General features: G+C 36.7%; 1 protein-coding gene across 4 annotated transcripts in view; it reads right to left on the bottom strand.

Moving 5' to 3' along the window:
- Positions 1-14,226, bottom strand: part of NBEAL1 (neurobeachin like 1) — a 96,778-nt gene that overhangs the window by 72,878 nt on the left and 9,674 nt on the right. For all 4 annotated transcript variants that reach the window (XM_075711089.1, XM_075711091.1, XM_075711090.1 and 1 more), the window contains exons 3-4: positions 6,209-6,300; positions 566-727 (exon numbers count right to left, since the gene is read on the bottom strand). In XM_075711089.1, coding sequence (XP_075567204.1) covers positions 566-727; positions 6,209-6,300 — 254 coding nt within the window. The remainder of the gene's footprint in view (positions 1-565; positions 728-6,208; positions 6,301-14,226) is intronic.

The raw sequence follows: 14,226 nt of genomic DNA, 5'->3' as shown, positions 1-14,226 counted from the left end.
GCAGTTTACAATATAAGACTGAAGAAATAGTGAGGAATAGATCCCTAACAACAGTTTATTCACTTGCTTCAACAGAATTACAAAATAAGGCATAAATTTCAGAAGGAAGCCAGTTGTATTAGTAGTGTAGTAAGTCAGTTTCCTAAGCTGTTTATGGAATTATAAGCATGTTAAGAATGTGAAACAGTTCTTCCTGTACAATTCTCTCTCAAGTTATTTCATATCCAACACTTGTTAGAGTGTGCCTTTTCTTTTAAAAGTATTTCTTATACCAGGTACACCATATCTTAAATTCCCATAGATATATCTTATATCATTACAAGGAATTTAGTGTTTAATCCCCTTCTATTCCATTTCTTATGGCAAAAATGATTGCAAAGATGATTGCATTGCTCCCCTCTCTCTTGTCCTTGATTTTGAAGATTGTGAGAAGCGGCATTTCTCTGTTTCTACTGGAAAGTGTAAAATCACGTTGTATGTGTCATTAGAATCTATATTTATAGGCTGCATCAAGATTTCTTAAACAAAACAATAGCCTTGCTGAGGTAACAATCAGAACAAATACCTGCAAAGGATGATAAAGAATTTCACAAGTAAAAGCGACAGAGCCTGCTGCTGCTCTTCTAGTCCATCTGACATTTTCTGGACACACTGTAGCAGCTGGAGCCTGAGGACCTGAAGAATGTTATCAGGCAGCAGTGATATTCCTGGAGGAATGTCATCCACCCTAAAGACAAAAAACCACACACAAAATTGTTAATCATGCAAATGACATGTTACCAATCCATTTCAGTGTGCTCATGTAGTGTTCCAATAAACCTCTGTAAGAAATGGTACTGAACTGATGGCTCACAAACACTCTCTAATGAACCACAAAGAAATGCCTGGTGGCAATATGCCAGCTTGAGCATCCTTTTCCCCAGTCATGAACTGCATTGAAAAAAAAAGTGTTAAAAATTCATTAAGTGGACTCCTAAATGTTCCTCCATGCAATGATCTGCCTTAATTGCTACAGAGAAATTGCATGATCTTCAGCAGGTAAACAGGTGGCCTGGAAAATCCCTAAATAAGGAAAGGGATGGCCACAATGGAATGAAACATGAAAACCAAACAGAAGTGGAACATTTTCAACTTTCTGTTGAAGATTGAAAGTGTCCAAATAAACGAGAAGCCAATTATTAAATAGTTATTGAAGCCCCGCTGGTATTCAACCACAGTGAACCTCATGTCTTTCTTACATGAACTACAAAAAGCCATACAAAATAAGATTAAATACAAAAAAAGAAAGCTGTTCACAATAAGATTAAACAAAGGAAGGCTTGAAAATCAGGGACTGAATGTGCAGGAGAGAGAGCTCTCAAAAATCCATCTGACTCTTGCCACATTTTTGCATGAAAAGCTGACCCATCCTTATTAGTTTCTGGATATCATTAACCCAGCAAATAGGGTTTTTTTCTGCTATCTAATTATTTTAGGAGACAAAAAAAAACCAAAACAAAACCAAAAAAAACCCTGTTGCGTTGGTGTTAAATGTAACAACTCTGCCAAGGCCAGACATGGCCCTGAAGAACATTAGGTACTTCTCTTGCCTATTGTTTTTGCTAAACTGAAACATTTTTCAGAAACACACCAATAAGAACCAAAAGAAGAAAAGAAAAAAAGAAAAAAATAATCACAAATAAAACCAAGTAGCTAAGCCAATGCTCCAGGAACAGCTGTATAGAAATCCACTTCAGCAACAGTATAGAAATATAGAGATGTGTTAGAACATACTCTGGAATGAAGACTGTTTATCCACTGTTGCACACACTAAAGAGAGTTTGCCTTTGACATGAGCTGTTTACCCTGACATGTTCTCTATGAACTCTATACAGGAAAAGGAAGATACAAGCCACAGCCTTACAGCTTACAAAAGCCTTCAACATGGCCAAAGCCAGAGGGAAAATGACAACAAACAAAAAACTCAGCTAGCTCAAAAACTCACTGATATGACACTTGCATACGTACATCTGTGTAAGAATATGCATCAAGAAGCGTGGAGAAATGCAATGACTGACACTAAACACCGTGATACCAATTATTTGAGGGAAATAGGGAATGATGCATTGTTTAGCTTCTAAAGTTGAAAAGGAAGCCTATAAAGAAGGGAAAAACCAAGACCCAGTTTAGTAAAACAACTAGACAGGTATTAAGTGACAGCAAGCTCCCATGTCCTAGAAAACAAGTGTTGCCTATACTCATACAGAGGACCAAATACTGTTCATTCCCTTGCCTCTTCACAGAGTTGTGCAATTTGCTTTTCAGATCCTGGGATTCAGAATCTCAAGGGAGTCAGAAAGTTTTAACACAAATTTTATAGGGCCTAGGCTCTAAACTGATAGAGACACTAACCACAAAACTGAAAGCAACTGCTTTTTTCCAACACAACTGCCAAGAAAGAAATTTTAATTTCCACGATAGCAGCTTCACCCCTCAAGATGCCAGCAGACCCATACCCTCTGGGACTATAAGCATGGCTCCTCATAATCTGATAATTCACCATCTCTGTATTAGGAAGACCATAATTTTTGACAGCTGAAATCATATATCCAGAAGTAATTTCCCTAAAATGGCCAACAAGTCTTTTTCAGTAAGATCATAAAATGCTTTACAAGAGAGCAAACAGCATACCCTTCATGCCTCACATCCCAAAGAATGTTTCGTCTGCAGTAGCTGCCTGTCTGTGCTATTGCACAGCCCATGAGAATTTACTGCCTTATGCAAGACTGGCACAAGAAATACTAATCAGGATTACTCAAACAGAATATACTACAGAGTATATAAATAAATATAAATATTTATAAATAATCAAACTTCTTTTCACCCCAGAGCTAATTACTACTATATCACCACAAAAATCTAGGGTTGAATTTGTGGACATGTAGTACCACTTTTTCCCAACAAGACTAGCTGTGTAAATTAAGTATTCCAAAAGGAAGAAAAAAAAAAAAAAAATCGCAAAAAACATACCTTAACTGACATTCTTATTTGACTGTTGGTACCTTACCTCAAAAACATGAGAAAGACCTTGACAAATTCAGGTTCTTTTTATTTATAATTTCCTTGCATTACATTAACATGGTTATGCAGCAATATAAACTGCCATCTCGGGTGTTTGAAAGGAAGTTAAACTAGTCTCTAAATTGTATTTGCCTGTTACAGCTCAAATTTACACAACTGGGACTTTCAACCTCTCCTCCACCAGCGGTAAGCACTTTGGAACAAACTGCTGTAGAAAACCAGGCTTTACTTTTCCACAACCATGAAACCATGTAATCAGCATTCCTATCATGATTCCTGCATCAATTTTATGTGGGTTTGAAGTAAATAAGTTTAAAAAAGTACGGTTTCTATGGTACTCTGCATGAGCTTCCTTTAAGCTCCTTCGCTTGAGATGATGCAAACTAAAAGCAGAAAAAGAGCATGACAACACTCTGGAGGCCTTTGTTGTTTCTAAAAGTATTAAACCAAATGATGATTCCTCTCCTTCAATGAGGGGGAAAAAAACCTCCCACCAGCTGGTAAAGGTTTTATCCTTTTCACAGTAAATACATATGAGATGAATAAGTGTTTTTAGGGAAAAAAATAGACAGGTGCACTAATCTTTTGTGCTCAATGCTCAAAGCCATCAGCATAGCTATTTTCACCTTTTCAGTAAAATCACCTCACCTTTTCAGTTAAGATAATTGAAAACACCATTAATGAACCATTTCACTTAAAAATATAGGGTAGTTGCACAAAGATGGAGGTAGAACTGAAGCTGTATAAGCCTATAAGCTGCATAAGCATATAAGCTCTACTTATACAGTCAAATCATACCACTGAATACACTCATCCGCTATATTTAGAGATTTCCTAATTCTGCACTATGTAGCTTCTTTCAGATTTCCAAAGCAGATTTCAGGAAATTATATTATTTTAATTTATAGAAAAAATAATCTTTATCAGTTAAATCAGCAAGTGACAGTGCCAATTAAGAGACCTTCCTTCAGGAAAATAAACCACTAATAGTTTAATTACAATTCTTAAGTGGTGTTTTCTTGGATGCTAAGAAAACCGCATCTGTTTTACATTGACACAAAACTTCATGCCTCTCTTTCAAAAGGTTAGTTTCATCCAACAATCTGTACAAGCTTTCTTCTCCCTACACAGTTTCTCATTATTTCCTGGCATTTGCCCTTCAGTACACAAGGTCTTTCAAGCACATAGCTGTAAAGCATACCAAGATTTATATAAGGAAAAAAAAAGTATTAGTCCACTCAGTTTTTCATTTTAGCTAGCATCATGTATTATTTCCAAGACCAAAAGACAGAATTAGTTATTTAATAAACAACTCCAGTAAAAAAAGTTGAGTCCACAGGGTCCTATGGCCCCAAGAAAAGAACCAGTGTGGAACCATTTAGTGGTTCCACACTGACCTACTTGTTCTTTTTTGCGGGCTCAGTAATATCAGTTCCACAATGTAAATGCCTGCAATATAAATTAACAAACCCCAGAAAGATGCCACTTTTCATATGCCTGATTATCTCACAAATGCAAATAAGGGCAGAAACTGCAATTCTTTGTTAATTCTAATATCTGCTCTCAAACAGTGCAATTTTTAATCCAGCCATCAAAGCACAGGAATGATCTGCCTTCATCCCTGTGTTGTTTTGATATGTTTTCTCCACATCTGTTACACAAACGAGTCTAAATCCACATGGGTCTGTTCTTCCAGGCTAAATCACTAGCCCTGTCATTAACCTCAGAAAAATACACTACTTTTTATGCTCACAAAACCATCATTTATCACAATGAAGGTGCTGCTATTCTGCACAACTAAGCTTCGTGTTTTTATCTTTTGTTATGTTACTGTAAAAAAACCCACCAAACCCAAAAACCATGAATACACATAAACCCAAACACACTTAAAAAAACCAAAGTACCAAGATATTCTTTTCTTCCACTGTTCAGATTTCAATATTGAATTGTATGTTAAAGATAATCTGTGTCAAAGGATAAACCTTTCTCCTTAACTAAACGCAGTAAGATGCATTTTTGACACTGCAAAGAAAACAAATCTTCTGAAAGAGCACAGAACTAATTTGGAGGTCTTGCTTATTGGTAAGAGCACTATGTATTTTGCATTCATATAGACATTATTAGGAAAATTTTAATACAGAGAGCTGAGAAGCCCAGTTTTTATCCACTGAGATCCAGTTGCAGCATTCTTCATTTCCTTGTAACAGTAGAGGCTATCACTTACACTTCAAACCAGATCTGATCCAAAGCCCGTAAAAGAATTTCCATTGATTTCAATAGGGCTTGGACTGCAGCCATCATGCAGGGAGAGCCATTCTTTGCATTCAAACACCAGTAGCGGTATCAGCTATGATACTGGCACCACTTCTCATGATTTCTGAATCCTATAACTTTTTTTGTCTTAAAACCCTTAGTTCATGCAAGCATCTCAAAAGCAAGAGAAAACATCCAGTGCCTAAGTTCCTATTCCTCATTTGCAAAGTTAGTCTTGAAAACACAATCCTTAGAACACAGCACACATTGAAAATACTAAATATGGAACTCCAAAATTAGACTTCAGTACCACCTCATGATTATATCTGAGAACTTGTGGTCAGCAATATGAGTAGAAGTCAGCAATACTCTTGTCCTGAACTGAAGTCTTCACAGACACAAAGAAAGAAATTGCTTTAAAGTCTATGATTTGTGCATTATAATTTTTAAAAGGTTTTTCAGCTAAGATGCCCAAATCTTTCATTAAGCATTCCATCTCATCCTTAACTTAAAGCGATCCCTGAAATAAAATTACAAAACTCTTTGCCTACTTCTTACTTCTCTTCAGTCACTGCTGATACCGATACCAAGCGCTAATACTAATACTATTTCATATGCAACATTTAATGAATACTTATTCAAAAAACGCACAAGGAATAATGATTATATTTCTACGAGCAAGAACAAGTGAATACTCATGCCATCTTCTGATATAATGCAAATACCAGTATTTGCCTAGTTTCATCATTCCTAACCTGACCTTCAAAAGAATGGGAGTGCCACTCAACAACTAAAAATCTTTCTTTTAAAGGCGGTATTGCCATTGAACAAGACTGGGCTCTCAGCCAGGCCTGTTTCAGGTATCAAAGATGAAGAGGTCTGTAATTCTACATACCTAGTTGGCAGCTTCTCAAAGTCCAAATCCAGAAACTGTTCATAGCTAGAAACAAAACTATCCAACCACAGCTTCAGGTAATCTGGATCTTTCTGTAAAAAAGAAGAGAACATTAGGCAATATTGCACTCCAGGTCTTCCGTCAACAACTCTGTAGTACTAACTTGAATGGAAAACTTTTCGTTAACGCTTTTCGACTGGGAATAAGGAGGGAATATGCAGATTTTTAGAACTAAAATTAAAACAAAACAAAACAAAAAAAAGCCAACTGGGTCCTTTGAAATTCTCAGCCATGTTGTGCTGATGTGACATTCTTGATCTATTCATTAGTTCATGTGTTTCCATTTCCTGGTACCAACGCCAACCAATGCATTTTAGCTTCTCCCCCCACCAACAATCTTTACCTACTCTCCAGAGTAATACATACCAGCTTTACAAAATTACTAGTATATTCTGGTCTTGATAGCATAGACATTAGTACACAACACTCTTTATGGCTTATAAAATTAAATAAGAACTCCAATAACAATCCTAATCACAAAATAATTTGCTTTTTGCTTCATTCATTGATCAATATGGCAGCTAGCAGCAGATTAGAACCAGATGAAGTGTTCCAATAGACAATGCAGAGCCTGCAACTTGTATACTAGATATCTATAAAACAGACAGGAATTTAAACTCAGGCTTCCTAGTTGTTCTTAGTAGAGCACACAGACTGTTCACGCCAGCAGTTCCTCAGGGCTGGGTACTGTGGCAGCAGGGAGGACAGACACTAGAACCCACAGCATTGCCAAACAGACAAGACTTGCAAAAGCAACAGGTAAATTGTATGCCAGAAGCAGTTGGTTGATTAGGTGTTGGTAACTTAGGGCTAATATAACACTAGGAAAAAAAAAACCAACCCAACCTATTTCTTCTAGCTTCTACTAATCTATCTGCTGTAATAACAAGGCTTCTCTTATGCCACACTGTTTTAATGTTATCACATTCAGGGTCATACCCTGGCAAACCCAAGATAGTGAGACAAGTCGTATCTCGGTTTGGTAGCCCTAAACCCAAAATCATGTCTAAGCTTTGCATTTCCAAAAACACCTGTGTTTGCCATTTACCCCAAACCATTATGAGGAAAGTACAACAGGATATTCTAATATAGAAGAAATTCAAGGGACATTAAGAATATGCTCTGAAGGAGCCACCTTGCAATATAAACTTGCATAGGAAAAAGGTCTGTCCCTGGGGAGCTGGGGAAAGATGCTAAGGAGCTTTCAACTTTTCTTCCACCACAGGAAAAATTCTGTCAAAATATGCCGTTTGAGATAGCCTCATATTAGAATTCAAGCTGCTTAATTTTCAAAAGCAAGCTGCTAGACCATAGCTAACATATTCCTCCACAAAGACTGTACAGTCATGTCCATTAATACACATCCATGCAGTCCCACATTCTGTTATAAATAATTTTCAAAATAACTTTAAAATATTTGCTTAAAGTATTACAGATTTTAAATTATTTCTAAATCTACTCCGTAGTTTATAAAATTTTGCAGAAATTTTTAAACTTTTTTGTTCATCCTTCTCTTTCCCCTTTTCTGTATCTCCTCCCTTTTGCTTGTTGCCTTTATATTACCATAGATGTTCCCAAATAACAGATTATTTCCCTGCAGTGTTAAGACCAAGGAGCAGTCTGTGAATAACTCTAACACACATAGTACTCTGGGGCAATGTCAATGTAAAAGAAAGAGTCACCAAGAAAGACTGACACACAGTCCTGTCAGTGCAAAACAGCTACATACAAAACAGCCTCCCACAGAGTAAAATAAAAATGGAAATTCAGAATCTGAAGTGCTGCAAACTCTTCTCAGAGCACCTTTCCACTGCAAGTACAGGAGTTATAAAACATGGGAATCCCTTTCTCATTCTAAACTTTACCTTTCCCCATATCCCCAAACTCAAGCAAGAAGTGTCAGAAACACCCAGACACAATTTACTTCACTATCACTATTAATTATATATGAAACGTGTTCAGATACTGTGACAACAGGTGCCAAATAAAACCCTCAGCTAGATACATCTTACCTTATTTGCTTCCACTGCCTTTACTGCATTTTCTTTCTAATTTTTCCTAATTGTCTTATTTCCCCTTCTTCCACTTCATTCCTAATCTCTCCCTCCTTTATAATCTTCCTTCTCCTCATGTCTGCTTTTATTCCCCTTTCAATGATTTGAAGTCATCACTCCCTTTCTTTTTCTGTTAAAAATTTGCCAAAGAAGTATTATGTCCTGTAAGCGCAATGTAGCCTTGTCGTCATGTTTAATATGCAGTGAACTACCAAATGGTTAAGTTATCTTAAAACACACACCTATTATTGTCCTCAACATGAAATTGCGACATACAGAATGAAGAAAGCTGTTGAGATGAAGATAAATTCAAGGTTTCCAAGCTACGGGTTTAAGCTACAGAGGCTGACAGGTTATCTCAACCAGGTAAGTATAGAACACACATTTCTCAGGTTCAGAGATCAAACACCTTGAAAATCAAACCAAAAGATGGGCAAGAAGACTTGTTAATATCCTGAAAGAATGAGCTAGAAGTAGCAGGAGATGCTGTCTTCAGACATCATGGCTTTTTAAAAACGTTTGCATATTTAAAACTTTAACTGTCTTGTAATTCACAGCAAGTTATTTTAGCCACATGCAAGCTATTTCACAGGATCATAAAGATGAAGAAAACCAGGATACGATTTTAGCAGTTACAATATAGCTCAGGCTACAAAGCAATAGCATCCATAGAGAAGTAACCAACAGGAACTTTGCCATATGCATGTGTTCATGCATCTAATGATAATAATGTCCATGCATGTGCAAAAACTGAACCTATTTGACTTTTTTCCTGTTGAACGAACTGCTTTGTTTTTTCTTGGCATGAGCAAGTTCTCCTTGAAATATAACATGAATTACTAAATTGATTCTATTTGGTTTCCAAAATTAAAATTGTTTCATGGCACAGCTGAGGCTCATCGTTAATTGTAAACTTTTATAAGACACCTCAGTTTTTCTTGGTCATGTACCATGAAGGAAGCTGTGCAAATAACATCATTATCTGACTTAAAATTGCTTTAACAAAAGGTTATGGATGAGAGAAGGGCAAGGGGAGGACAAAAGACGACATTAGACTAAATGTCTGCTTGCTCCTTTTTAATGATATAGCCCAAATCAGCTTCAAGCTTAAGATTAAATTAAACCTCCTTATCCTTAAACTATAAGGCCTTTGCTAGGCTATCAGTGCAGACTAGCAGCAAGACAGAACATTGGCAGACAAAACATGCAAGAAAAAGCAATTATGCAGATGACAAGAGTAGGCCACAGATGTTACAAAAGGCCACAAGTTTTTGCTTCCCTGTAGTGCACATACTGCTCAATTCACTTTGTCACTAAAACTCCTCCCAATTCTGGTAAAAACTAAGAACTGCAGTACTGTTTGGTCATTACCTGCAGCACACTATTTAACCTAACTCCCTTCTACCTCAATCCCCTGCCAGCAAATTTTATATTATTCCAAGTTGTTAAAATAATCAGCTTTGCTATCAAAATACCAGGTAACACTTCTGGTATGTGCCAGCAGAAAAGAGCTTAAACAAGAGCTGACTCATTCTGAGTCAAACCTAGAGATTTCCATCCAGGCAATATCACTAACTCAACACCACTTGGGGAAAAAAAATATTAGAAAAAAAATCATCAAGGCAAAAAAGTAAACAAGATCACTTAGCAACATAAGAAACACTAAGAAATAAATCTGCATTATAAACTATCTAATAGAAGTATGCCACCTTTTCAGAAACAAACAAAAATGAAGACTTACAAACTAAGAGTACATCGTTCCAGGAAAAAGTGATCCAATATTTAACAGTTTTGCTACAAATTAAGACATATAAGTTATTTCAAAGATGTTAGAAACAGAAGGTTTTTTTGTTTTTACAGCTTTCAAACTTTGAACCTGGCCCAGGTTTTCCTTTCTCTTTTAGCAGCAATCAGCCCAGACCCCATGCACCAGTCACCTGTTGAAAGCTGCAAGAAATCTAAATTTTACTGAAGCAGTTTTAAGAAAGGAAACTTACAATGGCAAAGTACACAAAAATGTCCATTCCTAAAACATAGCTAAATACACACCTTTCTGAAGACCAGCCTACGTATTTCAAATGCATCTTACATTTTACCAAACCAGAAGCGTGATGGTTTAGGAGAAAAACTGTCTTTTTACATTGGTTTAAAATTCTAATTTCATAATAAAACCAGACAGCAGTAATGGGTATCAGCTGCTTCCTGTGCACCACGTACACTGCAATTTTCCTACCCAGCATCTTTACCTTGAACTGAACATGTTTTTTGAGGTCAGCTGCTGCTGCTTAATCTTAAGTTTAAATTCAGTGGATTTCAGAATTTATTTCTGTTGAGTTCTCTTCCCACCCACCTTTTCAACTATCCTCTGTTTTCTCATGATAGAAGTGGTAAACCACATTAACAGCAGAACACAAACTGACCTAATTTGAACATGAATACATCTGTGTTCTTCAATGCGAGATCCACTTTCCAAGCCAGTACATGTTGCAAGCTGACAAATACCTGTGTCACCACGTGGCAGAAGATCGCGTCCCTTGGGTATGGCAATACTTTAGATCTGTGTTGCTACTGAGCGCAACACATCACTGAACTGCAACCCCAGCTCCAGCTGATTCACTATAAATTGTTAGCTACTCCATTGTATCTGCAGTCCTCCTAAGGAAGCAGTGTAACTTAGCCAGACCATAATAAAGCATCTTAAGTACTCAGAAGCCTTATTACCAGTAAAAGCAGTGAAACCTATGGAGTATGTTCTCTTATTCCCCACTTTCATAATTACCCTTTCGTTGCCATTCCACAGACAGGCGGTATGACATAACAAGCCAGGTAGTACTGAACTCTTACAGCTTACTCTAAGTTAAATGAAAACATTGTACGCAAAACTGGCATTGAAGTCCTCCCACTGAAAGTCTTTAGACCTGCGCCTGTGGAATGCAGGCACATTTACCCAAGGTATCAAATCAACACTATTTATGTACTTATATCTGTGTTGCTTTTAGATTTAACAGTAACTTCCATTTCTGCTAAGGCTTCAAGCAAACAGCCACAACTAGAAGGTCAAAGCTCAGTGCAATTTTTATAGCTACGATCAGGAAGTAGTAGTTGCTAAAAACAAAAGCTGGATCCACCCGAGGCTATTTGCAGTGTCACATTCCGTGCTCTAAAGGCAAAAATTCCCTGCAGGGCAGTTCAGAGTCCGACTGTCAGACAAGCCCGACTTGTTTGACAAGACACTTGTTTGAAGTCGTTAAATTTAACATGCAGTCATAAAATAGCCAGCCTGGTCCGACTACTGTGCATAGCAGTCAGTCAGCCTTCAAAGTGGATTTCGGCTTAGAAGCACCACCATAAAATCTCACTGGCACTGGTATTATAACTAATCCCCCATCCCCAAGCATTATATTTAAAATAAGAACAATCCCTTGGTGTTAAGGCTGAACTAGACCTACAAAAGTAACATTAGGAAATTAAATATGAAATACTGCCTTTAGATCACTGGAGAGTTTAAGAGTCTTAAAACTAATTGAAGTAGTCGGTATAATGAAGAATTGTAGAACATTTCCCAACACTGTTTGAAATAAACTATTCATTGCGGGATTAGGTGGTTTGTTTTAAGGGAGCTTTTTCCTCTTCACACTTTCAGACATAAAAGGCAACATTTTCAGCACAAGGTCTCCTAGCAGCCTTTATTCTGAAATATGTCAAAGTGCTTATGCTTTTTGTGAGCCTTTCAAATCTGTAAAATGCCAAAATAAAACCTGAAAAGCTTCATTATAGCAGCAATACTACAGTTAGAATTACTAAAACACTTGATGATAAATGCTTATAAACTGGCTAAATTTATCAAAATTCAATCAATTCTAATTATCAAGGGAATCACCTTTGGGCAGAACTTTTCATTTTAATCACAATACTGATTTTTGAATCAACTGTTGAACCAAAAGAAGAAAGGCTCCTGGCAAGTAATTATAAACCTCCTTTTTGAAAATTCACACAAGCACTCTGTTCCATTTCTGGAATTAAAAAAGGGGGAGGGGTGTGTTTTGTTTATTAAATGGGAGTTGCACTGAATCATTATAGAAACAACTATTTTGGGACAAGTTAAAATACTGTTTAGCATAGAGACTGATACCAAAGTAAACCTATAGCCATCAATCATGATAAAATTTAGCTCACAAACATTAGAAGTCAAAGCTAATGTATTTCTTCTCTTTTCAAAACAAGAAAGATAATCTTCCACTAATGCCTTAGGTTAAAGAAAAAGTTAATCTGAGAGCTGTTACTTGATTTCCTTTCTATTTCAGATACCCAACAAGATTGGAAAAACAAAATGAAAGAGTTTTCTTACTAAAATGGAAGTAAAGCCTCTATTTTTCTTTCTCTTGCTCTTTTGTTGTTCTTGAATGACAATACAATTACAGCTTTGTAGCCTGGAACAGGCATGTGGCTGATGCCATCCATGGGATGAATCCAGTTAATCTGAACTTAGATTTTAATGTCTTCACATTTAATAGAAAGTGCCACTAGCCAAGTTCCATGTACAAGCTGGCATACAGTATTTCAGCCTTCTGGAGTCCACTGCACAGTGCACTTACCAGGAATTTACCATACTGTGACATATTACGTTCTATTAACATTCGCTTTTCCCATCAAAGTTGACATAAGGAACCAACAGTAGTAAAAGCTGGAAGCTGTATTTTAAGCCTAAGGGAACAAGAAGCATCCTAAATAATTCAAAAGGCAACTAAAATAACATGATGTCAAAAGTCTACAGTGTCAAGATAAGCCTAAATTTAATGCAAATTCAAACTATAGCTTAGGAAAGGTTTAGAGCTTAACGCTTGATTGCTTTGGAACTCGAAGTTATAGCATCGTTTTACATGAGAAAAGGGCTGAGTTTTAGCAACAACACACACAAAGCCAGCTTTTGCCCCATGAAGTTTCTAGCTTTCAGTGTGATGCAAGAGACAACAGATGTTTAACACAGACTGAAAGGAAGCAGGATGGTGCTACAACAGTAAAAACATCAGCCTATTATTTCACCGTATCAACAGCTACATATTGTCAGGTCTTTCAGCAGATAAAGGCTGAGAACTTGTGCACAACTTATCAAAAAGACATCTGTATTTGTTTCAAAGTGTCACGATTACTTTACACCGAATTTAACTAAAGCAAATTTTTATTTCTTTAGCTATGGATTTAACTGTTTGGTTTTGTCTTCTCAACCTCACCAAGCCTTACATTAACATTGTACTGCAGCTGAGCTATACACTGAAGGTATAAAAACGCCAAATCCTCTTTTCAAAAGCACCCTTAAAAAAATCAAAGACTTGAAAACTAGGACATAGCAGAATTTGCGTTACTTGTGCAACTGCTGTTGGGCATCCGATGCACTTCTGCTAGTACACTTTTTAAACGATTAGCACAGGTAAATAATGAGGACAGATTTCTGCAAATAACACCCTTGTTCTCTATACCCTGCTTTATTCCCAAGAGCTTTACCCATCCAGTATAGTAAATGATGCAGGGTCCAGTGGAGAAAAAACTGTATGCAGTTACACCTGAGCCACTGTACTCGTTGCCATTTTTGAGACCTTTTTTTCGTATTTTAGGTTATTACACAAAACTAATATTAAAGGACCATCCTTCTCATCACAGTATTTTCTCTCCCAAATTCCAAGTTCGTCCTTGAAAGCATGTGAAAACTACAGATCAAACCAAAATTGGCATTAAAAAAAAAAAAAAATCAGGAATATCAAATAAAACCTTTTCCCTCCTTGCTTCTCAGAACATGATAAACCATTTAGCCTACAGTTCCCATGAAGCTTCAGTCATTTATCAAGAGAACTGCTCATTCCAGATAGTCCTAAATTCAGCAAATACACGAGTAAATGAATACCAAGT

The sequence above is a fragment of the Pelecanus crispus genome, chromosome 5 (assembly GCF_030463565.1).
Source record: "Pelecanus crispus isolate bPelCri1 chromosome 5, bPelCri1.pri, whole genome shotgun sequence".
Classification (NCBI taxonomy): domain Eukaryota; kingdom Metazoa; phylum Chordata; class Aves; order Pelecaniformes; family Pelecanidae; genus Pelecanus; species Pelecanus crispus.
The sequence above is the reverse complement of the archived record's forward strand: the minus strand, read 5'-3'. Positions and strand labels throughout refer to the sequence as shown.